Raw genomic sequence first — 27,601 nt, forward strand, 5'->3', positions numbered from 1 at the left:
TGGATTGGAATGGTTCAGGTCATGTTAATGAATTTTCAATTCCTGGGCTTGATTTGGGTTGTGACAAAACACAGAATTGTTTAAGCAGCCTGTCCTGCATGTCAATCCAGAGATGTTCTTTATTACTCTCTAATCAAACCTCGGGTTTCATCCTCATGAAACATTTTTCTGTATAAAAAGAGGGTGCCCACAGGTTACACACACCCAGATTGCCACAGCAACCAAAGCTCTGAGGGTGAAAGGGATTTCTGAACTCTGCATTTACGTCTGGACTCCACTTCCAACAGCAGCCAGGAAATACAGGCACAGATCTGTGCCGAGCAGGATTTGCATTAATAAGGAACGCAGGGAAAGAGCCGTGCCTCCAAAACACACCGCTGGGAGATTTTTCGTGCTGTTCTAAACGAAATAATTTTGTTTAAAATGCCTTTTCTTGCGGCTTTTATTTGTCACTCATTATTGCCTGTAACCAGCGATTGTTGGAGGCTCACAAGCAGAGCATTGAGAGGTTTCCTTTCCAGGAATGAAGTTCTGTCCAGCCTGGAACAGGGGCGGCACTTCAGGAAAATGCCCAGAAGCGCAGGGGAGATCGGGGCGGCTGCGAACGGAGCTGGGGACAGGACAGCCTTCTTTACTCCCCAAAATAAGATCGCAGGGCTGGCTGTTCAATCCAAACTGGAGGCAAACTCACTCGAAGGCGATAAAACGCTCAGAAACTCAGCTCCAGCCCCGCGTACAAGCCGGTTTTGTGTGATTAACATTTCCACTCCCGCGCCGCCCGCCGGCCGAGCCTCTCCGGGGCGATGTCACCAATAAATGAGCTTCGAACCGCGGGAAGGCGGAGCCGGGGCTCGGCGCCGGGGCCATAAATACCCGAGTCCCATGTCCGGGCGGCTCGGAGGCGGCCAGCACCGGCAGCGCTCGGGGCGAGCGGGCAGCGCATCCCGGGCACCGCACCCGCACCGAGCATCGCATCCCGCACCGAGCATCGCATCCGAGCATCGCATCCGAGCATCGCAGCGCGGCCGGGACAGCCGTGCAGAGCCTTCCCCCGAGCGGAGCATGAGCCGAGCGGGCAGCGGGAGCCCCTGGAGCCCCGGGAGCCGGGGGGCAGCGCTGGTGCTGGCGCTGGCGCTGGCGCTGCCCGCGGCCGTGCGCGGCTGCAGCTGCGCCCCCGCGCACCCGCAGCAGCTGCTGTGCGATGCCGCGCTGGGTGAGTGCAGCCGGGAAAGGGGATGGGAGCGCTCCTGCACTGCCCCTTCCCAGGAAAAGCGGTGCCAGGGTTGTTCTGCAGCCGGGAAAGGGGATGGGAGCGCTCCTGCACTGCCCCTTCCCGGGAAAAGCGGTGCCAGGGGTTGCTCTGCAGCCGGGAAAGGGGATGGGAGCGCTCCTGCACTGCCCCTTCCCAGGAAAAGCGGTGCCAGGGATTGCTCTGCAGCCGGGGATGGGGGAAAAGGGGATAGGAGCGCTCCTGCACTGCCCCTTCCCGGGAAAAGCGGTGCCAGGGTTGTTCTGCAGCCGGGAAAGGGGATGGGAGCGCTCCTGCACTGCTCCTTCCCGGGAAAAGCGGTGCCAGGGTTGTTCTGCAGCCGGGAAAGGGGATGGGAGCGCTCCTGCACTGCTCCTTCCCGGGAAAAGCGGTGCCAGGGTTGTTCTGCAGCCGGGAAAGGGGATGGGAGCGCTCCTGCACTGCTCCTTCCCAGGAAAAGCGGTGCCAGGGGTTGCTCTGCAGCCGGGGATGGGGTAAAGGGGGATGGAGGTTGTTCTGCACTGCCCCTTCCACGGGGAAAGCGGTGCCAGGGGTTGCTCCGCTTCCCGCCGCTGCCAAAAAGGGTTTGTGGTTACAAATTGCTGGGATTGCTGGGTTGGAGAGTGGCCTTTTATTTATTTATTTCGTTACAAAAGTGTCTTTTTAAAAATATATATTTTTAATATATATTATATATATTAGCTATAGTATATATATAACATAAATAATATAACTAATATTATGCACTATATAACATATAATATATAGGATACAATATATAGACTATAATATTTATTATATAATATATATTATATGTTTTATATTATATATTTTATATTAGATATGATATAGATGTTATTGATTTCATAGGTTATAGATTATATTTTTTCTATATATTTTATATTATATGATTGATATATTATATATGTTATCTTTTATAAATTCTATAGATTTTATGGATTTTATAGATTTTATGGACTATATATTTTTAGGTTTTACAGATTTTACAGATTTTATAGCTTTTACAGGTTTCATAGGTTTGCATATTAGGTCCTAACTTAGAGAATACCTGAGCTTTCATATATCTACTGCTATACAGAGAGCAGGATCTGCTATATAAAAAATATTCTATCTGCCATATATAAAATATTCTATGTAAATATGCCTGCAGTGTGCAAACTGCTCATACAGATATGTTTATAACACTTCAGGGAAAAACAACAAACAAACAAACAAAACCCCCCAAAGACCCACAAAATTTAAGTCCCCAGTGCCAACTTGCTGAAACTTTTGAGCTTTGTTCTGCTGTTCTATACTTTAATTTATTCTTGGGGTTTTCTGTCATTTTCTGGAGCAGGAAACCGATAGGCCCCTGATTTTTTGAAGATAAAGTGGCTACAGCAGCTCTGTGTGAATTTAACTCTCCAGTTTTGGGGAAATTGTGCCTCAGGACAGCCAGGCTCTAACAATTCATAGAAAGAGCCCAAAGATCCCAAAATTAGGCTGCAGGGGGATGAGAAAATGTGACATTTTGCGAAAATGTGACATTTTGCAGCCTTTTGATTTCATTAGCTCGGGCTAGGGCTGGTTAGCTTCCATGGGGTGTGAGCAGTAAATGTAGAACATGAGTTTCCAAAGTGCCACAGAATTAGCATCTCTATGGGGCAGGCAATACCTTCTGCATACTGATTCATTGCTTTTATGCCCTGACAGAAAATCTTTGTGGCCATGACAAACTCGGAGCTCTGTTTGTGGCCATCAGTTAAATTGGTTTTTAATCTGCCCGTGTTCAGCAATCTCTTTCATGGAGGTACCTCCACCAGGCACTGCACCAGGCTGAGGGGTGTTCAAGGAGTGAAAGGAAATAAAAGTTGTGCTACAGCTAAATGTGTGTGTGCATTTAACTGTGCATGAGAAAGGGACAGTTTCTCAACAGAGTTAAGGTAGAAATTTCCCAAAAGTAACGATGTTACAGTATAGAGGGAACTCAAAATGTTCATTATGGGCCATCTTAATGAATATTTTCATTCATAGGAAAGCCATTCTGGTGATATAGATTAATATTTACTCATTTCTTAGATGTATTTTACAAATAGGAACTGTATCATGCTACTTTTTATTTAAACACTGAAGATAGTTCTATGTTACAATGTTTGGACTTGATGCTCAAGCGCTCACTCCTATAAATATTCCTATCCAAGTAAACTTCCTCTTCTGGCTGAGGAACGTTTATGTCAAGGATCCCTTTGTTCCCTCTTTATACTTTTAAAACACCATTCCTGTGCATTATAAAATGGGAGCTGAAGGGAATTCCTCAGATCAATAAGGGCACACATATTTCTGTGTATACACACACACACATCAAACCTGCTCTGAGCATTCCTGGCTGAATTCCTGGCTGTGCCTTGGCATGAAGGGAGCGAAATCCCTGGGAAGGAGCTGGAGTGGAGCTGCCTGTCCCGTGTGAGAGGAAGCTCCAGGGAGCAGCTTGGCACAGCAGCTCCCCCAGGCCGGTGCCAGCAGCCTTTGTGCCCGGGAGAGGAGCTGTGCCCGGCAGGAAGGGGCACCCCGGGCTGCAGCCTGGCCAGGCACTGCTCACACCCTGGGAACTGGGGCTGTGCCCCCACAGCTGCCCTGGGGACACACCTGTGGCCTTGGGGACACACCTGTGGCCTTGGGGACACACCTGTGGCCTCAGGGCCACCTGGCTCCCAGCCACGTGCTGAGACTGTTCTGGTTCTTTGATTATTAAATCCATTAATTCATTAATTCTTCATATGTAGTAGCCCAAACACAGCCAAGGATTTCCTCGCAGGGTTTCCCAGCACATCTTTATTTTAATAAGATGTCCTGACCCCAAACTCCACAGTCAAAGCAGAGACAAAGTCTCAGACTTGCTGATGGAGCTACCAACCATCCCATGTCCTTCAGCAAGGGACACACCTGTGGCCTTGGGGACACACCTGTGGCCTCAGGGAGCTCAGGGCTACCTGGCTCCCAGCCATGTCCTGAGACCGTTCTGGTTCTTCAGTTATTAAATTCAATAATTCATTAATTTCATCCTATGCAGTAGCCACAAACCCAGCCAAGGATTTCCTAGCTTATCTTATTAAAATAAAGATGCCCTGGCCCCAAACTCCACAGTCAAAGCAGAGATAAAGTCCCAAACTTGCTGATGGAGCTACCAACCATCCCACATCCTTCAGCCACTGTGTAAAGAGAATATTTTTCATTTCCTCCAGCATGACTTTGATGGAGGTGGAGGGATTGAGTAGACTGAACCTCTAACTGAATGTGTGAAGCCACTTTTTGAGAGATCCAAGGACAAACGAGCACAGAAATTAATGAAGGCTGGCCAAGCTCTTTTGCTTTGCTTTTGGTTAAGGTGCTGGGACTCTTTGTCTTTCCCTGCCAGGAGGTTTTTGTGGCTCTGAATGCCCACAGAGAACCTGAGAGTGACCAGGGCATGTCTGACAGAGCTGGGGTCAGGAGAGCTCCTGGTCCTGTGAAAATCAGGGCTGAGGGGAGAGGCCAGCAGGGCTGGGAGGAACCGTGGGCTTTGCCAGGGTAAATCAGGAGTAAATCAGGAGTAAATCAGGAGTAAATCAGTTTACCTGACCTTGGGCTGGTCCATCTTCCCCCAGAGCCCTCAGGGGATGGGATTTTGCACAGACTGGAGACATTTCCACGAGCTTTTCAGTAGTTTTAAATTTCACTCCAGAGCCAGGTAACTCCCTGTTTGTAGGGAGTGCCTGGCACAATGAGATACACACCTTTTATACAAAAATAGAGATACATCCCTCTTGTGCTCTTCTAAACGGTGCTGAGGCCCTTCCAAAATGTGCTGAATTCCTTCAGCCCCCAGAGAGCACCTGTGCTTCCCCAGAGGACTTTCCCTGGGAGTGGAGAGCTTTAATTAAACAGGATGTCCACGTTAATTATCAGCGCTGACCACAATGCCCAGGTGTTTTCCTCACAAAAGATGTGGGGAGGAGATGCTGGATAAAAAATTCAGTAGTGAGGCCCTGGACTGCCAAGCCAGTGCATGAAAACTCTTTGGAAAATTGCCTTTTTTGGACAGAAACATGGATGCAATTGAGTTTACCAGATACTGCCAAGGTAACAGATTTCCCTTTTGCCCTGAATTCGTCATCCTGGCCTCAATTCTGGACCAATGTGAGCTTCAAATCAGGCAGTCTGGAGACAGATTGGGGTATGGACAGCACTGACTCCTTTCTAAAGTCTGGCACTTTAAATTCATGCTGGTTTTTCCCCTTGGGCTATTTTTTGGACAGTAGCAGAAATATGTAAATACTTCACATTTCTTAGTTCTGTACCACCAGTTCCCTTCAAAGTTGCTTGTATTCCTTCTGACTTAAACAATCATTATTGGTTTTTTTCTAAAAATATACTGAAAATTATATTTTTACTGAACAGCAATGACTAACAGGTCTTGAATGTGTATATATATATATATATAATATAGCTTCAGAAAACAGTTCTGCAGCTCTGGAGAAGAGTGGCAGGTTTCAAAATAGGATGGAAACTTTACAGCTGGAGCTTGGCAGAATTTTCAGCCCATTAAAATCTCCCAAGATCACTGAGATCAAGCATTGTAAAGACGTGCCAGATGATATATTAAATTTTAATCACATTTAAACATAACAATTGTCCTTAAATGCGCCAGAATGAAGTTTTCAGAGTCAGCTCTTCTGGGAGATAATCACAATATGCTGTTTCTTTACTACTGAGTTTCAAATGAGAACTTTCATGGCCCTGTGTCCCACGGTTTGGCCTCTCTGCCGTGCAATATCCAGTTCTGTGCTGGAAATGGATTCATTTGTCCATGATTAGGTGGGAAAGTAATTTTTGCCTGGTGGGGGAAATCAGCTTTGGGAAATGCATTGGGAATGGGGATGGTGCTTGTTCCAAGTGAGGAGAGGAAAGATGACTGGTGAAATTCAGTGTTTTATTGTTGTTTTAGGGTGTTGTACTCACTGGCAGGAGCAGTGGGGCTGGCAGCTCTGGGCTCTGCATGTCCAGGCTGCTGAGCCCTCTGGGGGTGTTGGACACCAAATTTAGCAGTGATGCCATTGCCCTTCCTGTCTTTGGGGACACAGTGTCCCCAAAAGTCCCCAAGCAGTGCCAACCCCCAAGGGACAGTGGTGTGACAATCCTTGTCTTCCTGAGAAGGTTTTTATAAATCCTATTAAAAATCTGGGCTCTTGATGCTGTTCCTTGGGCAAGAGAGCTCCTGGCATGATCCTGCATCACTTCCAGACACCCCCTGACCCGGGCTCAGGGAACCCTGGAATTCCTACAGCTTTTGGGACTTCTCCATAGCATGGAAAACTCATTTCTGTCCCTGCCCTGCCAAGCAGAGGCAGATCCCAGAGCTTTACACTCCTCCTGCCCCTGGGGTGCAAAGCAGGGCCAACAATTCACATTTCCAGGGCTGCCTGTGGCCGAGCAGGACGTGCAGCTGCCGTTCCTCAGGGCTCACACACTGGGATGGAGCTGGAATTCTGCTCCAGGGATGGGAATGGGATGGTAGAAATGCTGCACTGCTCAGGGCTCACACACCGGGATGGAGCTGGAATTCTGCTCCAGGGATGGCAGAAATTCTGCACTGCTCAGGGCTCACACACTGGAGTGGAGCTGGAATTCTGCTCCAGGGATGGCAGAAATGCTGCACTGCTCAGGGCTCACACACCGGGATGGGAGCTGGAATTCTGCTCCAAGGATGGGAATGGGATGGCAGAAATGCTGTACTGCTCAGGGCTCACACACCGGGATGGAGCTGGAATTCTGCTCCAGGAATGGCAGAAATGCTGCACTGTTCAGGGCTCACACACCGGGGTGGAGCTGGAATTCTGCTCCAAGGATGGGAATGGGATGGCAGAAATGCTGCACTGCTCAGGGCTCACACACCGGGATGGAGCTGGAATTCTGCTCCAGGGATGGGAATGGGATGGCAGAAATGCTGCACTGTTCAGGGCTCACACACCGGGATGGAGCTGGAATTCTGCTCCAGGGATGGGAATGGGATGGCAGAAATGCTGCACTGCTCAGGGCTCACACACCGGGGTGGAGCTGGAATTCTGCTCCAGGGATGGCAGAAATGCTGCACTGCTCAGGGCTCACACACTGGGATGGGAGCTGGAATTCTGCTCCAGGGATGGGAATGGGATGGCAGAAATGCTGCACTGCTCAGGGCTCACACACCGGGATGGAGCTGGAATTCTGCTCCAGGGATGGGAATGGGATGGCAGAAATGCTGCACTGGGCCTGTGCTGTTGCAGTTCTGTCCAAAGAACAGGCAGGAAACCACCCGAGTGTGGTTCTTGTGAGGATTTTTGTGGGGAGGCAGCATTGGTGCCACTGGAGGAGGGTGCTGCAGTTACATCTGCAGAACCAGTGAATCCTCTTAAAACAAGCTAAAATCATATTGATTTCACAACTAATGTTGGTAGGTTTGTGCAGAGGGGCTGAAAATGAGGTAAATCTCAGCCTTTTCCTCGGCAAGGGGCTGAGGAAAAAAGAATTCCAGTCCTGTGTGCCCCACCAGTGCCTCAGGGAACCAGTGCTGGTGAGCAGGAATCATTCACAATCATTCTTCCCTATCTCCACATTTTGTTATGTGACAAATGTTAGCTTCATCAACAAAAATTATTGAGAAATTAACCTATCTTTCATCTATTTTTGCTGTAAAGTGCCTGTAAAACTCAAAGAGTATCAGGCTTCTTTACTTCTCTAAGCACAAAAGAAATATAAATTAATTTTTCTTACTGTCTTTTATGCATAGTTTTATACCTACTAATAGCACTTTCAAATATTTTTTTTAAAAAACTGGCCAACATGAATTTTGAGAAGTTGCTTAGTTTAAAGGAGCTGCTGATGCATTTAGAGAGAAGAAAAAATACCTGGCACCCTGCAAAGGCCCATCACTGGTAAAAATGCCCGTGGATGGCAATTCAGGAATAATTGCAGTACACAGAAATTGCTTGGTCTCTCAGCCTGAATCTTCTCAGTGCTTTAAAAAATGCAAAAATCCTAAAAAACCTGGCTGCTCTGGCTGCAGGAATGCTTTGGTGTCAATCCCTGATTACACTTCTGTGTATTTGTACCGGAATATCCAGTGAAAAACCTCAATATTCCCATTGAATGAATTCCTGGAATGCCACTGTGGGAATGGCCCTGAATGGCACTCCTTCTGCAGCTAAATAGTGAACATAAATGCCACTATAATAATAATAATTTCACTAAAATCCTAGTGAAACAGCTTCCTAGGATTGAGCCTGAATTTCCTTTTTGGGAATAGGAAGAATAAGACCTGGATAGGACCTAAAAATAACCTTACATTGAGTTGAGGGATTAGGATAGGAGCAAACACTTTGAGAACTTAAAAAGTCCATGGGAAGTTCATTTCCTAACTCACTTTTCAGTGCTGAATTCAAGACTTGAACCCCACTGCCCATCTCGTGCAACTCTAGGAAATGATTCCCGATTTTCTGTGGATTCAGAACTCTGCATTTCTGCAGGAAATGGGGCTCAGGCTGGGAAAACCCAGACGTTCTCCTTCCCTCTGCTCGCTGCATTTCCGTGGCACTGTTCCCAGCCCTTCAAAGCTGTGGCTGTAAAATGAGGTGGCATCACAAAACTGAACAACAGGATGGGATTTTAAGCAGCCAAACCCACCAAGCACAACATTCCTGTCAGTTAGAACATAGCTGAAAACTGTAACGTAATTTAGCTTTAGTGAAATAAAAACAAACCAAACAACCCAGAGCTGGGTATGGGGTAGAAAAATGGAATTTCAGAAGAATTGTGATAGTTGCCTGACTTAGAAATAACCCTGTGACACCAACTTGTTGCTGAGTGTGTCCTAAATTCAGGAGAAGAAAACTAAAAAATGGAGTTACTTTTGTTTAAAATCATTTGTTGTAATTCTGGGAAACGAAACCCCATCATTTTAAATACACCATTCTACACACACTGAGGGGAGAAACAAAACCAAAGCTTAGAAACAAAGATGAAATAATATAAAACAGAGACCACGAAAGGCTGCCAGACTCTTAATCCTATTAATGTGCCAACTTGAATCCTGAACTTTCTCATTAAAAACCACCTCAGCAATGTGGGGTTCCTTCCCCCGAGGAAGGGCCGTGTCCCCATGAATAAAAATCCACAATAACATCGTGTATGTTGTTCTACAGGCTTTGGAGCATAAAGAGGGGGTTATTCTCCAGCTGAAATTAGGCAGATGTTGATTGCCAGGCAAATGATGTGGGATCTGAGGCTGCTGAAGCAGAGAAACGTTTCTGGTAACACGAGGAGCAGCTGTGAAAATAAAGCTGACCTTGAACAACATTAGGAGCTCAGGGTAGTTTTTAGGTGATGTTTAAGTTAAAAGAATCCCACACTTCTGGTAAAAATGCACTCGTCTCTTCTGTTTGAAAGTTTATAAAAATGAGATTCTACAACCTTGCTCTCATAAATCGAATGTATTCTTCTAATTAAAAAAAATAAATAAAACCACATAATCTTCTGGGTTAACAAGGAAGCCAAGCCCGATCAACTCCTGCCTTCAACACGAGGAATTTTTGCATCCTGAGCCAAAAACACAGAGATGCACAAAATCCTGACCTACCTGAGAGTCCTAATGAGCTTAAATCTTGGCTTTGCACACCCCAGGAGCCTGAACTGGAAATGCAGCTTGGATGCAGCCTAGAACAGGCCTGTGTTAATAAAACCCTGCAGAGAAACCACACTCTGCAAAGCAGTTACACTGAGAAACAGTGCAGTGCAAATTAATTAATTGTAATATCCATATCCAATTAGACAATCCTCAGTATCTGCTTTATCAGCTTGGGGAGTATTCACGGGGTTTTCAGCCTTCAAAAGTGTCTGTGGAGTTTTAGTCCAAGTCACAAACTTCACTGTGAGGCTTTGATTTCTCAGTCACAGATTTGATTTTCTCACCACCCTGATCTTCTCATGCAACTGGAAACACCACCAAGAGTAAGAAATGCTCTTCCACACATTGCTTTCCACAGAACACAGGGAAAATCCTGCTACAGTCCCAGTGAAATTCTCCAACAAGCTCTGTGTTTACAGATCCAAAACACTTCTGTTCAAAGAGTCCAGAAAGCTTCACAGTTTTTCTCTCTCGTGATTTTAGAAACTGTGCCTCACTTGATTACTGTGCTGATGAATTAGTAATTTTACAATTATAAGCATTTATCGATGGAATGTCTGGAAACAAAAATACAAAGTAGGAAAAAGGAAACTGCCTTTATATCCCCAATAGCAGAAATATCTTTTGAGCTAAAGATTCCTCACCTTTGGGTCTGGGAGTTGTGGAGCAAGAGTGACAATCTTACAGATAAGGAATCCATCCTGCAAACCCAGAGCAGATTTTTTCACCCTCCCTCAGTTCTGGGCCAGCTTTGCTGCTCATTCTGTTGCATCTAGAACTGAACTCATCCCACAGCCCCAGACATCTGAGCTCAGTTACAGTTTGGAAATGAAGCTGCTGTTTGCTGCTCTGTCCTGCTGAAAGATTAATTGATAGAGAAGCCACTTGCTAAAAGCATTTGTTCTTTTTCAGCTGTTTAAAGATCATTCAAAGAGCATTCAACACTGGCTTGTTCTCAAAAGAGAAATCAAAATGTAAGGTTTCCACTCCTGAAGGAATCAGGATGAAGGAGCACCTCAGCAGATCCTGAAGCAGGCACCTCTGTCTCTCCTGAAGTCTGAAACAATTCAAAGCTGTGCAATAATTCTGAAATCAACACTGCAAAAGAAGGGTTGTGGTCTCCTGGAAGCATCAAAGGCTGTGTGGGACTCCTGCACTCCAAGGCTGTGACAGGAGCCACTGGAAGCTTTTCCCAGATTTTTTCCCAGGGCAGTGTGCTGTACCCATCTCATCCCCACCCTGGCAGTACCAGCAATAATTTGGCAGCACTCCTGTGGGAATTTAGGAGTCATTTCTGACCTCCCACAAACCCTGCCTGAACCATTCTGGCACACATCAGTCTTCATTCAGTGCCCAGACTCCAGCTCCAGCCTATCCCTGCCCCAACACTGGGAATCTGCTGTAGAGGAATTTAAAAATTGGATATTTTGATCCATTCTCTGCCCCAACACTGGGAATCTGCTGTATAGGAGTTTAAAATTTGGATATTTGATCCATTTCCTGCCCCAACACTGCAGATCTGCTGTATAAGAATTTAAAAATTTGATATTTTGAACTATTTCCAGAGGTGGTGATGGTGGCCAGCAAGTTTTGCTTAAAATACCCCCACCAAAGGAGGTAAAACATTTGGACACCCATGGAAGAGGTGCTCTGGAACTGACTGGAAGAGTCCAAATAAATTCACAACAACCAGATTCTGAGAGATCAAATTAAATAAGAATTGATTTGCAAACGTGAGAGCTGCCTGAGTTCAGCTCAGGCTACTTATTGTAGATAAAGATGAGGATTCACGTGGCACCAAGTTGCAAAGCAAATTCCTGGAATGGAGTAAAACGCAGGGGAGCTTTTGCAAACACAGAGCAAAAACCTTTTTCATGCAATACAGAGCACCTCCAAATAGGTGAGATGGAGTTAGAGCATTAGCAGACCCTCTTTTTTTGGACTCAGACTAGAGAAAAATGAAGGCAATTGTTAAGTGGGAAAAGGACAAAAATTATTGGCATTTTCATGAGAGTGTAGCTGGCAAATCCCTCAGCATGAGCAGATAAACCCAGAATATTTGCTGGTCAGGGACTTGCTTTGGAAAGGTCTCAAACAGTTCAGGTTGAAGGGAACTTATTGAGCCATGAAATCACCCTGGTGGCACTGGCAGGGATGGTTACTCATGGCAGAAATGGCTCCTGCTCCCAGGGATTTATGGAATACCCACAGACATTCCCAGAGATTTCAAATGACAGGCACGGCACCACTGCCACTCCTGCTGGAAGCCAACATGTGCAAATAAAATACTGAAACACTAAGAAAACAAACCCTTCATTCTCCCCAGAATTCTCTCTAAAATAATCTGCTTTTAAAATATCAGTGTGTATGTAAAGGTACACATTGGGCAGTGAATTCATTATTTTCAAATATTATGTCAGCCAGTCAATAACTGATTTTGGCAGCATTAGTGATACCTGTGAGCTTCAATCAGAGTTGCAATTTATGTCACCAACGCTTCTTTCTTCCTTCCTCTCAAATGTATTCTGAGAAACTGCAATATTTTCTGTATACACCAATATTTAAGCAAGCTAATTTGCTCTCTTGGTTGGTGAGAATCAAAGCTTTACCATATGGTAAGCAAATCTCTGACACCACTGAACAATCCAGCATGTTTAATGAAAATAGGGAAAGGGAGAGTGGCAATGCTGGACAGATGCTCTAAATGATGGAGGAAGATTTTACAACCTCTTGTACATTTTGGAGGTGTTGTGAGCAATATAAATCAGCAGCCATTAGACCATGTTGAATTTAGAATTCTGTCCAAGGTGTCTATTCTACCTTTTCCATCCTGTGCGGAGTTGCTTTAAGGGGGTTCATTAATTTTGGTCTGTTGTGTCAAGTTCTGTGCAGATTCCTCTTCTTTTTCAAGGCTGATTATTCATTCTCCTTGCCTGCTGACTCTGCTCCCTCTCTAAAAGAAAGGTTAAGGGTCTCAGATGTCTAGCTCCCTATCAGAAGAATATTTTTGTCATATCTGTGAACTCCTGAAACCAAAGTGCTCCACACTGTTCTTGCATTCCTTGGCCGCTCTGATGGAATTTTGTGCCATTATTCTCCTCCAAGACACCAAGAGTGGACCTTAATACATTGGCTTCAGCTCCTGTGCCCTCCAGACACAGAGAAAGTCAATGAAATAATGTGGTCAAGAAAATCCAGAGATTTCCTTGGACTCATTGCATTATTTAACCACAGCTTGACTTGAGGTGACTGCAGGAGATGGGGTTCTGTTCACAAACTCATTATTTACTTTGCTTTCTGGTTATTCACGTTTAAATCCTTGGCCAGTTCCAGATGCCTGGCTCCAGGTGGAGGCAGACTGAGCTCAGTGGTGTTTGCTGGCCGGGCTGCACACAGACACTGCCCCTGGAGCAGCTCTCCCAGGAATTCCAGTCCCTTTCTGGGATTCCAGCCTCATCCCTGCTCTCACACTGAGCCCTCTGAACTCCCCAAACTGAACATGGGCACCACTGAACATCTCATTATCACACTTGTCCCCAGTCCTCTCTTACAAATTACAAATTTTAGCACTTGTGGTGACAGGGTGTTAATAAAAACCCTTCTTTCCTAATCCCACAGCAACCCCGTGAAGGAAATCGCCTCTCAGCCTCTTTGCTTGGGAAAATTTGTCAGTGGAAAACTCTTGAACTCTTGGCTAAGGTTTGTTCTGGCTGGAACAAAACCTGTGGCACCACCAGCACTGCACTGGGGTATTTCTAAGTGGTTTATCCCAATATTCAAATGAAAATCATCGTTATTACACCACTGATTAGTTAATGCAGCAGTTTTGGAAGCTTCCCTTACGCGACTGCAAAATAAATTAGGATATATAAAATAGGAAATGTGGAGAGTGATACAGTTACTCAGATGTTCTTAAAAATGGACACATCTTTATCAGGTGGTGTAAAATTGCAAGAACTGCCACAAGTGAAGTGGGAATGGATTTCTATTTTGCTGCAGCCAGCTAAGAAAGCAGAATAAAGGAAAACCAACACACGTGGAAGTGACCCCAGGCTGTCACCCCAGGGACAGGGACAGCCACTGCCACCTCTCCTGCAGAGCCCACAGCCACTTCAGCTCTTGCCTGCTTTATTCTAATATTAATCTAATCTATTCTGTTCTTCTAAATTCTATTTTATGGTTCTAAATCACTGGACCTGACAGCTTGACCTGTACAGCTCCAAACCCCTCGTGTGGACTCCTCTGCACGTTCTTTTGATGAATTCTTGCAGTGCATAAACCCCAGACAGCTCCGAGCCAATGCCATGTTCCAACCACGTTTGAGTAGCCTGGGATCAGAACTGCTGCAGAACAGGGAAGGGAAAATGGACCAAGAATTTCTGGGATTCCTTTGGATATGTAAAACAGGGTTGGAATGCACTGAAGTGTTGCAATGAGGCAAAATCCTCATTTTCCTTTCAATAGCTTCTTTAGGAAAAAACAAAAAAGAGTCTACATATACACTTTTGAGGAAATAAAAGCCCTCTTCTTCCCCACTCCCCAAAACTCTTTTGGACAAGAAGAGTTTTTGAATGGAGCTTGCATAAACTCAAGGTCTCTGTGGTTGGGGCTCCAGCAGCTGTCACTGTGGGATTTTCCTTTTACCAAAATTCTGGGTGGGATCTTTAGGAATTTGAGACATTTATGGAGGAAGTTTTAAGCTCCTGCACCCCAAAGAGGGAAAAATTTCTGCTAGATAATGGATAGATGATAGAAATTTGAGCTAATCTCACAGCAGAAGAGTGAGCAGAACCAGCTGCATGTTGTGTTTGAAATTTCTTTCCTCTTGGTGAGGACAGATTTTTATAGAGAGAAGTTAATTTGAATACAAGGGCCTTCAGAATAATGCACATAATGCAAAATAATGTGGTATTTCAGAAAAAATAATGTGATATTTCAGAAAAACACTTTTAGGATGCTTTTTATCTCTGTTTAGGATGCCATTCTCAGCCCAACCATGTAACAGCCCCACTCTTTCATTCAGGTCCCTCTCCTTTCATTCCTTCTCCCTCCAAGAGCAAAACCATCCAAGAACAGCTTGACTGAAGTGTCAGACATTAAAGGGACAGGTGGAAAGAAGAGCTCACAAATTGCTCTTTGTATTTTAGGTAATTAAATGAAAGGGCTAAATTGAGGCTTTAAAAAAAAAGAGCTTCAAAGTCTTGATGACTTTTTGGTAGCTTACATCTTTTCCCGTCAACACAGTTTTTGAAGTCTCATTTGAAGGTTTTTGTAGCAAAGCTGATTGTGATTATGAACTTGTGAGATAGGAACTAAACCTCCCTGATTTCTGGAGAGGAAGACTGTTAGAAGAGATGGAGATCACATTTCTATTCACAGAGCTATGGTGTAGCCTGTAAAAAACCTGAAGGGAACTGGAGGCACAACTGAAACACAGATTCTTCTTCAATATGCCTACATTTATTTATCTATTTATATATATATATATATATATTTATTTTTATCTATGTTTATTTTTAAAAGAAGAATGCACAAAAGGATTTATATATAATATATAATTTCTTGTTCTTATGTCCAGCAATATCTTAAATTTCTTCCTAGATAATTATTTTTCACTGAGAAGTTGCTGGTACTTAGCAGATGGTGGAGGAAAAGACCTCATTTGTTCATCTGTTTTTTACTTTCTCTTTTACCTCCTGATTCTTAGGATTATAAAGTTTATCTGGGGAGTAAACTCCAACTTGCTTTCCTTTTTGAAGGAGTAGTAAAATTGATTATTTTAGCTGAGGGAAGCTGCCTGTCTTCAAACACTTGGACTGTGAAAAGTACCTTGAGGATAATCTCACCACTTAAGTCCAGTAATATTATATAAAATATTAAATACTGTAATATAGAATGCATTATTTAATAATACCAGCTTAACACAATGAGCATCATTCTTCACTCAACATTTTTCCCTCAGTTATTGCCTTAGAAATAACTCAGTCTAAAAAGGACACTATTTTTAGGGAATATATGAGTTTCAGTGGACAAAGTGCAAGGATTTGGTTGATCCAGATTCCATTTCTGTGCCTGGCATGGGCCCTGCAGTGACTGCTCAGTTCTTTGGGTCTTCTCCCCCTTCACATTTCCTTGGTTTTGTCACTGTGCAGTAAAATCAATCTCATGGCAGGGAATTTCCTCAGAGTAAGGAAATGTACCTGGAATAAAAGTAGTCTTCCATGACCACCAATATCTCTACCACATAAGGTGATGGCACAGTTTATTTACAGGTATTAATTAGTGGAGATAATTCCAGAAGGAAATCCACCAGGTTTGGGAAAGATTAATGCCTGACTTTCTACCCTTACTGCAGATAAACCCTTCTGTATTGTACAAACCCTGACACTTTTCTCCTGACTGTATAAACACAAATACATCAAATTATAAACTAAATATATTATGTGTTTTACCCAGTTAAAATGACCTTCTACTGATGTACAAATGATTGGGAGAGGTTCATTATTATTCAGGAAAGAAGGAGCAAATATATTCTTAAGACATTTCTAATCCTGAGTGCCCAAGGGCTGAGCATTGTCCTCCTATACCTCAAACTCATTTCCTTTCAGTTCAGTCACCTGAGACAACCTCCAGCTGCAAAGTGAGGATAAAAAATGTCATTTAATCAAAGCTGACTCCACAGAAAAGCTCCATGCTCCTACTGAAGCAATGAAGTATTTTTAGTGCAGAACGAATCCGAGGCATTCGGAATTACTGGCGCTGACACACGAATTCTGTGCCTATGTATTCCATAGATGCAAATTCCTCATAAGGAAGCAATAAGAGCTAAATGACATTATTCCTGAGCAACCAGGGGCTGTTCTCAGTCCCACAGAATGGTTGAAACCATGTCCTGAGCAGAAGTGCAGAGTCGGAGCAATCCTGAGCCGCCCCCGAGCGAGGAGAGGGAGAAGCCCAGGAATGCTGCAGCAGGAAGTGCTTGTGGTCAGAACCAGGAGCAGCCACAGGAATCAGAGGTTTGAGGAGACAGCGAGACGACACTGATGGCAAAAAAATATTAATGCACAGAAAATAAAAATAGCAAGAAACCCGAGAAGAATGAAAAGGCGCCAAAAGATCGCAGCGCGTTTGGGTTTCAGGAGGATGGAAGGGTAAAACCCAAAGAGCTAAAAGTTTAGACAATTAAACTTCCGTGCTGTTAAGAAAAAACACCTCAATTTGTCCTCCTGTGCCATCTGGAAGCTTTCTCTTAAACAAACAAATGAATGAAACGCACACATCACCAAAATACTTCTCATTTTCATCTACACACCCACTGCAAGATCTCTTCATGGCAAACCCCAGGGCGTTACACTTCAGCCTCGCACAGCTCCCTGGGGCTGTCAGGGATTATCCATAACCCTCCTCTCATGTGCTAACAAGTAGAATTTCATAAAAGTATGGAAATGCACAATGTTTCAACATTAAACATGTGGGGAAAGTAGTACAGAATGTATCATTTAATCGTTATTATTATTCTGTTTTAATTTTCCCACACTGAGAAGGCAGGGAAAGATTTCCTGCACATGAACCATGTTATGGTACTGGGAAAATGATGTTATTTTCTCAGCCCTTTCCCTCAAAATTGAACAGACTCTTTAATGAGAAATCCTTTTTTTTTTTTTTTTTAATTTTTTTTAAAAAAATTATTTTATTTTAGTGAGTAATGCTGCAAAGGAGAACATCTCAAAACAAAACACCAGCACCCTGATTTGTCCCTGCCAGCAGTGTAGAGCACACACAAACACAATCCACAACACCTTTCCCCTGGAAGGAGATCAGAGCACTGCAGACACAGCTCATTTGTGGCATTGCTCACGTCTGCAGGTGATTAAAGAGGTGAAATGAGGAATTTGCTGCTCGTACCTCAAAGAACTCTTTCCTCCCAAGGAGTCTAAAATGCTCCTCAAGAAGGGTTTAGGGGCTCAGGAGGAGGGAGCATCCTGCTGGAGCTTGGAAGCTGCAGGCATCTGCAGCACATTGATTATTCCAATCAATTACCAGTTTGCTCGGTAATTAGTGAGGAAATGGGAATTGCCCAGGGCTAGGTGGGCCTGACCTCTACCAGATTTCATTTCAGGTTGGGTTTCCTATTCCTTTTCTTTAGCTATGATGTTAAATATGACAAAAATTAGGTCTGTCTAGTGAAAAAAAGGGGTTTTGGTGTCACAAAACTTTCCTGTGCTCTGGCTTTGCCAGGGTCTCTCCATGATCACAGACTGCTCTAACCCAGCAGTGCCCATCCAGAATGGAGCAGAAATCGGGCTCTCACTAATTTTGGGGGATAAAATTGGAATTTTGGCCAAGCACCATGTTCTTAGAACCACAGTGCCAAAGAGTCCTGGTGTATTTTAAAGATCACACACAAGGGAGATGCCTCAAAGAAAGAGAGGAAAAGAATCCATTTCTTCTTTCATAAAATCTCCTGCTCTCCTTGATTAAAGAACAGGAAATAAATTAAGTACATCCAAACAGGAAGTAATTAATTTCTACAGGTTAACATATCTAATAGCCTGCTCTCTTAAGTCTCAGGAAAGTGAATATAAGATTATTCTTCTGATTTCATGCATGAAATCAATAGTTTCATCTTCCCTGGCACAGGCTTTCAGGAGCTTTCTTCCAGTCTATTTATTTGATCAACAATTCTGTCATTAACAGAAGTGTCCCTTTCCTCTGCTCACTGATTATAATGATGGGTGTTCTGTAAAATTTTAGGGGATTCAAGTCTTCCACAGATTTTGATGAACATTTTTGTCAAAACTGAGTGGTAACATCAGTCAGGTTTCCAGACTCCTGGGAATTCAGATTTACATCACAGGCAGCCCACTGACTTTTGTTTTCAGGAGCTCAGCTGCTGTTCTTATGGTAAATTCTTTAAAATCTACTACTTGTAGCTGAAGTGTCAAAACAATGCTAAAATCTATCAATATAATGTTCATTTTTGCTCGTAAAATTGGGCATCTGCTCATTTGCATTTCAATCTCTCTCTCTCTCTCTCTCTCTTCCAGTGATCCGAGCAAAAATATCCAGTGAAAAGGTGGTTCCTGCCAGTGATGATCCCCTTGATACCCACAAAATGATCCGGTATGAAATCAAACAAATAAAGGTACATGGAACCACTCAGCTTTTTTGAAGTTCAATGCTGATAACCTCTGCATATTTCAGCCCCAAATAGTTCAGCCCAAAATGCTGGGAAAGCTGGAAAAGGCTCCAGCAGCCCCCACAGTCAGACCAGGATGAGCTACACAGAATAAATCACAGGAGGGATTTAAAAAAGGGAAAGAAATAAAGAAAAGGAGAGGAAGTTGTCCTGACATTCAGAAGGTTTTTTGCTAAATAATGATATTTTGATGAGGAATTCTGTTATCCATAATTAGCCAAAGAATGCCCTTCATTCTGTGGGTGGTGCCAGCACCTCTGGTTTTGGAGGATTCCTGCTCACCTGTGCTGGGGCAGCTCTGCAGGAGCCAAACTCCCCAAAGAGAGGGGAGCACTTCCAGCTGAGAGAGCAAACCCCTTGTGCATTGGGAACTGGGATTTTTGCAGGGCCAGGAGTCACATAAACAAAAATCCATTGGTTTGTGTGAATATTGCTGGGGAAGCAAAGACCCAAAGCACAGATTCAGAGTCTCACAGGGCTTCCCCCTCGTTGTTCAGCTCCAATAAGGAGATATATTCATTAATACAATTAAAAAAGACAGGTCTTGAGCCCATTGAAGTCACTGCCAAACTCTGATGTTAAAATGAGCATGATTTATCTTTTTCTGGAACACACAAGAAGTGGGTAATGTCTCTAAATTAAAATGTGTGAGTGTGCACAGGTGAGGGGGTTGGTTGGTTTTGAAGGTAGTTTCACCTCTCATTTTTCACTGAATACTATTTTATTTTTAATATTTAAAAATTTTTAATATTTAAATGTTTAATTTTTGCACTTTAACATTTACTGGGAACGCTTAAAAAGATCATTATGCATGGCTACATGCTTTAAAAAAAAAAATCCAGTCTTTCCAATTGTATCCACTGATACAATCCCCTCGCAGGAGTTTGAGTAGGGAGAATCTCTGGTAAACAAGAATATCTCAAATTATTCACAAGGATGGGTCTGTTAAAGTTTTATAGCAATTTCAACAAGCCAGTCTCTACCTTGCTAAAACAAACCCCAAAGCTCGTCACCATCTGCCACTTCCCATCTTCTTAAATATTAAGGATATATTCAAATGTTTCTTTACAGAAATAAGTACATCAATGCCAGAGGATTCCCTTTCCTCCCACTGGCACTTTAATGCTCTGCATCACTTCAGGAACTTGATAGAAATGCAAATCATAACACAACCAAGGAGAATGAGAAGTCTAACCTGAGTGATTGTCTTCAGCCTATAATCCCATACTGAAAATACTGAAATCTCTGAATTTGTGTATTGAAGCTGCTTTGGAGTTTCTCCCTAATTTCCACCAGTGGAGGCCTGTTCAAAACTCAGGCAGCAGGAGGAGGTGTTTATTTAATTCCACTCAGGTTCAGGGGGCGAGTCAGCCAGGGCTGGACAAAGCAGAGGTGTGTTTTTAATACGAGATGCTCTGCATCATCTCACACAGGCTCAGACTGACAACAGAAGGGTTGGGATGACCCCCAGCCCTCAAATCCTCCCTTCTGACCAGGGAGAGCTGAGGACCAACCCCTCCCCTGCCCCAGGACCCAGCTCCTTGCCCCAGGGATGGAGGCATTTGGGGAAGGGAAGGATTTTGGCTGGAAAACAGGAGCTGTGTGACCTTCCCACCCTCTGTGGGGTCAGCTGTGCACCAAAACAAACCCAGCAGGGCAGGTGTGCCTGAGAAACCCCTGGGAGTGACAGGGAGGGGACAACCTGTGACACACAAGGAGTGTCACTGAGGTGAAAATTAACCATGCTGAACAGACACTCAGTTTGCTGAGCAGCTGAGGACAGAGCCATAGCTTGGTCACACCACGCCTCACCTCAGGTGACAGCATTTTAAAGAATTTAACTCCACAGTGGGTGTGAGAGGTGAGGATACCTCTGCTCACCATCCCAACCTGCTCTCAAGTGCTGCAGGTGTTTTCTCCACGAGCTGCAGGGTCCTTTGCATGCCCAGCCCGGGGCTCTGGGGAATCCATGCAGGAGCACTCACGGGGTGGGGACAGGCCAAGAATTTTATTTATACAACGCAGCAAAGAAGAACAGGCTCTCCAACCACCCCTCCTGAGCTGTAAAATGCAGCAAAAACTATCACCAAAACTTCACAAAAAATGGTCCCTCAGTGTGAGTTTTGGGCAGGGCTTTCAGAGCACTCAGATATTCACACTTTGCTCATCAATTCTCCCCTCTTGGGAAGGGAACACAGCACCCTTGGGGGTTATTTTGGACTGTAACATTGAGCACAACGCTGCTGTTTCTCTGTCCTGCTGCTCTCAGGGCTGTTGAGCTGCTCCATTAATGTGATGGCTTAAATTCTCTTTCTCTCATTTTAAATCCAGTGCATTAAGCTTAGCATTAAGATGTTGCTATTCCAGACAGAAATATTAGATACTTTGGTATTCATTTTCAGAAATAAAAAAATAACAAGGGGCTATTCATTTTGCAGGGATGGGCTGGCACATCAAGAAGCCATAAACGTTTTCAATTACTGTTCTTTTCTTGCAATATTTACAGCATTGTATTAAAGAGAGGAGATAATATGTGATTTATATGCAATTCAATATTTCTTCATGGTATTTTGGTAGCTGACCTGGTTATCACCCTCATTCTAAAATCTGAAAGCAAAGCCACGTGCAGGTGCTGGTTCCACCCTCAGGGGGACAGGGACAGTGTCCTCACAGACTTCAGACTTCCCATCTCCCTGTGCCCCAAATCCTCACCCTGTTTTCCTATTTCACAAAGCCCCATCAGGACCGTGCATCAATGCAGAACCAAATCCAACCACCTGCTCCCTCTACAGAGAAATAGCCACGCTTTCAGGAGAAGGGAGAATGTGATTGAGAAGATTAAACATGATTTACCGAGTTAAACACAAGATTATAACCTTTAGAAATGACTGTAACAATCATATAGGTCAAAACCAGAGATAAGTCAGATAGTAATTTCAAAATAAACCCAACCAAGCAACCAAAAAAAAAAACCCTGCAACAAAACAAACATGAAATTCATTTAAATATTAACTAAATCTCCATTATGCATTGCTATGGATTTTTAGGGGTTCTATAGCTAAATTAAGCCTCCCAAATTGAGACCAAGGGCTGAGATATCCATGAAAAGCTGTTCCCTACAACACCCTGAGGGTTCCTGAGCGTGGAGGGAGCTTGAGGCAAAGGACACTTGCAGAGCCCACGTGGTGGCCCTGTCCCAGACACAATTTCCTCATCCCTGGGAGATTTTCTGTGATTCCCACTGCTGCTCTGGACACGGTGCCAGTTTGGTTTGTGCTTTGCTCTGGCTGGGCCTGTTTGTTTTCTCCTCCCCAGTATTCCAAATCCCAGCTGATATTTTTGGATCGGCCGCGCGGTGACAGCAACGTTGGCTTTTTTCCCCTCCCCTCCGTAAATAAGGCTTCAGAAAAACCAACATATTACAGAGTATTTTCTGCGCTATTTAAATCTCCTGGGAGGGCTGCAGGAACACAAACACATTTTCCAGTGACACCAGCTGCGGCTGGGAGGGCTGTGAGCCCCTGCCATTGTCCCCAGCTGTCAACACGTGGCATGATGTCACCGGGCTGGTGGTGGCACACGAGGTGATGACAGGCACTCAGCAGCACCTTCTGCTCCCTCCTCGCTGTGCTGGCACACAGCTAGCCTTGTTTTCATCTTTTAATGGCTCATTTGCCATTTCTTTGTGGGGTTGAAAGTGCTGCTTAAGGGGGGTCCAGCCTGGAAAGTGCTTTGATCCCAAATCTCTCCATTTTGGGGCTCGCAGGGTGAAAATCCAAAGGGCTGGGGTTGGGATTCCTGGCTCTTTTCTGCTCCAAGGTCAGGGTGAATAAAACTCAGGAGATGCTGTTTGTGAAGTCTCACTCTGAAATTTATTATGAAGTCTCACTCTGAAATTATAATTATTTATTATTATGAATTATCCATATCTATTACAAACTCATGAGATGTGAGCTCTCTCTAGCAAGTGGAGAAAATGAGCTAAAATGGTGCCTGCTCAAGGCTATTTCAGTCCCAATTATCCAATAAACAGCTGACATCTATATTTTTTATGTTCCTAACCCAAATGTGATCACCCAAAACTCACGAGATGTGAGCTCACTTTCCCCACTTGTTAGAGAGGGCTCACATCTCGTGAGTTTGTAGTAGGTAAGGATAATAAATTTCAGAGTGAGTTTTATTCACCCTGACCTTGGAGCAGGAAAGAGCCAGGAATTCCAACAGGCTGGCTCCCTTTTCCAAGGGTGACTTGAGAAGGTCCCACTGGTGACAATTCTGGGTGTGGAAAACCACTTTGCCTGAGTGACCAAATATGAAAACAATGCTCAGGAAATGCTCAGTGTCCCAGGAGATCCCAAGAGCTCCAGTGATCAACAGAAGATTCCCCAGAGGAATGCACTGGGAAATATTTGCATTTTGGTCGAGGTGAATTGCTGTCTCTGCATGGTTCTTTGAATGTAAGGTGCCATTAGAATAGGAATTGAAGAGAAAGTTTTAACAATCCATTAAATACACTGGAAAAGCATATTTTAAAAGCTATAATTTAAAAAATTAAGACCTACTGAATTTCCTCCTAAAAACCCTTGGATGTTTTTCTTTAAATGTAGAGAACAAGTCCAGTCTTTGGTGTTTTCTCACATTAATTCTGATTTTGGAGCCTTCTTGAGAGAGACTCACCCTGTATCTCTTCCAGCTCTTGTTTGCAACTGTTTTTTCGTGCTTGTTTTCCACTACTGACTCTCTGTTTCTGATCACTTTCAGATGTTTAAAGGATTTGAAAAGCTCAAGGATGTCCAGTATGTCTACACCCCTTTGGATTCATCACTCTGTGGAGTGAAGCTAGAAGCCAACAACAAAAAACAGTATCTTCTAACAGGTAAAATGGAGCAAAATTAATGTTCCTGGAAATTCAGAAGTGGCTGCTCAGAGTGAATTTGCTAAAATATGCTAAAAAGGAATGTGTTTATGTATTAAACACAAACACAAAGGGATGTAGAAGTTGTGTTCAGCTGTAGTTACAGTGTGAGCTTATATTTTTTCCTCCCTTCCTCCAGCACTCTTAGAGCAGTTCCAAAAGGAAGTGAAGGTCAATAAAGATATAATCAGTAAATGGAAGGAGTTTTGATTCAGTATTTGCCGTTATTATTTGATTAAAACCAACAGGACTGATTTTCCCAGGAATGCAAAAGTGCACAATGAGAAAACAAGTGCCCGTGCAACCCTGGGGTCCCAAGTAATTACAGATTTTTCTAGACACTCCTAAAATCCAGTTTAACTGCATTTGATGGCAGATTATCAACATCTTTAGAAAAATGTCCTTCTTCAATCTTTTACATCCATACAACATGCAATGAGGAGAATATCATCTCTGTCTTAATCAAATTATTTTTAAAAATTTAAGGTATGACTACTCTGGTACAATTAATGAAAAACTCAAGGTATTCTTACACTTCTAATATTTAGAAAGCACTTTTAATTGCTTTGATTTTTTTGTGTTTTCCTCACTGCAGGCCAAATTTTAAATGATGGCAAAGTGCTGATCCATTTGTGCAACTACATAGAGCCGTGGGATGATTTATCCTTGTCTCAGAAGAAGAGCCTGAACCAGAGGTACCAGATGGGCTGTGGCTGCAAGGTGAGGGCAGAGCAGATAAATGTCAATAAACACCCTTTATTTGTATTTTGAGAATAAATCCCACTCAAAAGGAAGCTACAAGGTGAGTGCAGAACAGATAAATGTCAATAAACAGCATTTATTCACATTTTTGGGAATAAAGCCTGGTTCAGAAGAAGCTGCAAGGTGAGTGCAGAGCAGATAAATGCTAATAAACACCATTTAGTTGTATTTTTGAGAATAAACCCCAGCCCAAAGGAGGCTGCAAAGTGAGTGCAGAGAGATAAATGCCAATAAACACCACTGTGGTGGATAAATGTAAATAAACACCATTTATTCACATTTTTGAGAATAAACCCAGGTTCAAAGAAGGCTGCAAGGTGAGTGCAGCGCAGATAAATGGCAATAAATGCTGTTTATTCCCATTTTTAAGAATAAACCCCAGCCCAGAGGAGGCTGCAAGGTGAGTGAGCGCGGATAAATGCCAATAAACACCGTTTATTCCCATTTCTGAGAACAAACCCCCGTTCAGAAGAAGCTGCAAGGTGAGTGCAGGGTGGATAAATGGCAATAAACGCCGTTTATTCCCATTTTTGAGAATAAACCCCATTCAGAGGAGGCTGCAAGGTGAGTGCAGGGTGGATAAATGCCAATAAACGCCGTTTATTCCCATTTTTGAGAATAAACCCCAGCCCAGAGGAGGCTGCAAGGTGAGTGCAGCGTGGATAAATGCCAATAAACACCATTTATTCATATTTTTGGGCATAAACCCCTGCCCAAAGGAGGCTGCAAGGTGAGTGCAGAGCAGGTGAATGCCAATAAACGCCGTTTATTCCCATTTCTGAGAGCAAACCCCAGCCCAGAGGAAGCTGCAAGGTGAGTGAGCACGGATAAATGCCAATAAACGCCGTTTATTCCCATTTCTGAGAACAAACCCCCGTTCAGAAGAAGCTGCAAGGTGAGTGAGCGCGGATAAATGCCAATAAACGCCGTTTATTCCCATTTTTAAGAATAAACCCCATTCAGAGGAGGCTGCAAGATGAGTGCAGCGTGGATAAATGCCAATAAACACCATTTATTCATATTTTTGGGCATAAACCCCTGTCCAAAGGAGGCTGCAAGGTGAGTGCAGTGCAGATAAATGCCAATAAACGCCGTTTATTCCCATTTTTAAGAATAAACCCCGTTCAGAGGAGGCTGCAAGGTGAGTGCAGAGCAGATAAATGCCAATAAACGCCGTTTATTCCCATTTTTAAGAATAAACCCCGTTCAGAGGAGGCTGCAAGGTGAGTGCAGCATGGATAAATGGCAATAAACGCCGTTTATTCCCATTTTTGAGAATAAACCCCAGCCCAGAGGAGGCTGCAAGGTGAGTGAGCGCGGATAAATGGCAGTAAACACCGTTTATTCCCATTTTTGGGAATAAACTCCGGTTCAAAGGAGGCTGCAAGGTGAGTGAGCACGGATAAATGGCAATAAACGCCGTTTATTCCCATTTTTGGGAATAAACTCCGGTTCAAAGGAGGCTGCAAGGTGAGTGCAGAGCAGGTGAATGCCAATAAACACCGTTTATTCCCATTTTTGGGAATAAACCCCGTTCAAAGGAGGCTGCAAGGTGAGTGAGCGCGGATAAATGGCAATAAACACCGTTTATTCCCATTTCTGAGAGCAAACCCCAGCCCAGAGGAGGCTGCAAGGTGAGTGAGTGCGGATAAATGGCAATAAACACCGTTTATTCCCATTTTTGGGAATAAACTCCGGTTCAAAGGAGGCTGCAAGGTGAGTGAGCGCGGACAAACGCCCGCACGCCGTTCGTTTCCATCTGTGAGCGGGAGGCCAGGCCGCGGGAGGCCGCGGGCGCTGAGGGAGCTCTCTCTGCAGATCACCACGTGCTACATGGTGCCCTGCTCCATCACGGCGCCCAACGAGTGCCTGTGGACGGACTGGCTGATCGAGCGGCGCCTCTACGGCCACCAGGCCCGGCACTACGCCTGCATCAAGAGGAGCGACGGCACCTGCAGCTGGTACCGAGGGGGGCCTCCCCCGGAGAAGGAGTTCATCGACATCAGCGAGCCCTGAGGCGCTCCCGCTCCCCGGAACGCGGCCCTGGGGGCTCCTTGCGCCCGCCCCGCGCGCTCACAGCTCCCGCGGCCGCGTTGTCTGGCTTAGAAAACAAACACCAGCTGTCCCCGCGGGGCTGGCGTGGGGCAGGGCCAGGGACAAAGGTCCTGGGCTCCGCTCTGCTCTGCACAGAGGGCTGGCAGTGTCCCCCGAGGCGGAGCGAGTCCCCTTTTTTGCCAATATGAATGTACGAGAACAAAAGAGTTGCCACGGTTTTGTCCCCCCTGTTTGATAACCTGCAGATCGTGTTTTATCCCGAATCTTTCCGATGAACTACGGAATGTTTTATAGAACTGTTTTGTTGTTTTGTTTTTTTCTGTATGAAAGTCTTGGATACGACAGAATTATTGTACAGTGTATATGTAAAGTATTATAACAATGTGCTATTAAAAAAAAGATAAAAAGATTCACAAATATTTCCTGATCTGTTGAAAAGAGTTGAACACTTGTGTGATTAAAACAATCTGTGCTCCCCATTTTGTACGTTCCTTATGTCACAGCTTCCTTTACCCATACAGTTGTACCTTCCATTGATAACTAAATGAAGAAACAGCCCTGATAATCCAAACCCCCTTCCCAAGTCAGCATTCCTATGGACTAGCCACAGCTTGCTGAAGGAAAAGCCAGATTTTTAATCCATGGGTACAAGCAGTAATCCATGGATTTCAGCATTCCCTGGAACAAATTCCAAGCCCAAATTATGACAGGCTCAGAACTACA

General features: G+C 44.1%; 2 protein-coding genes across 2 annotated transcripts in view; one reads left to right on the top strand and one right to left on the bottom strand.

The window, feature by feature from the left end:
• Positions 1–27,601, bottom strand: part of SYN2 (synapsin II) — a 154,514-nt gene that overhangs the window by 50,559 nt on the left and 76,354 nt on the right. The window lies entirely within an intron of this gene.
• On the top strand, positions 883–27,297 carry TIMP4 (TIMP metallopeptidase inhibitor 4). The gene is made up of 5 exons (XM_063411824.1): positions 883–1,213; positions 18,995–19,092; positions 23,908–24,022; positions 24,657–24,781; positions 26,642–27,297. Exons 1-5 carry the CDS (start codon positions 883–885, stop codon positions 26,837–26,839), a joined length of 867 nt encoding a protein of 288 aa, XP_063267894.1. The 3' UTR covers positions 26,840–27,297.

This window comes from Prinia subflava, chromosome 14 (assembly GCF_021018805.1).
Source record: "Prinia subflava isolate CZ2003 ecotype Zambia chromosome 14, Cam_Psub_1.2, whole genome shotgun sequence".
In the NCBI taxonomy this organism is placed as follows: Eukaryota; Metazoa; Chordata; class Aves; order Passeriformes; family Cisticolidae; genus Prinia; species Prinia subflava.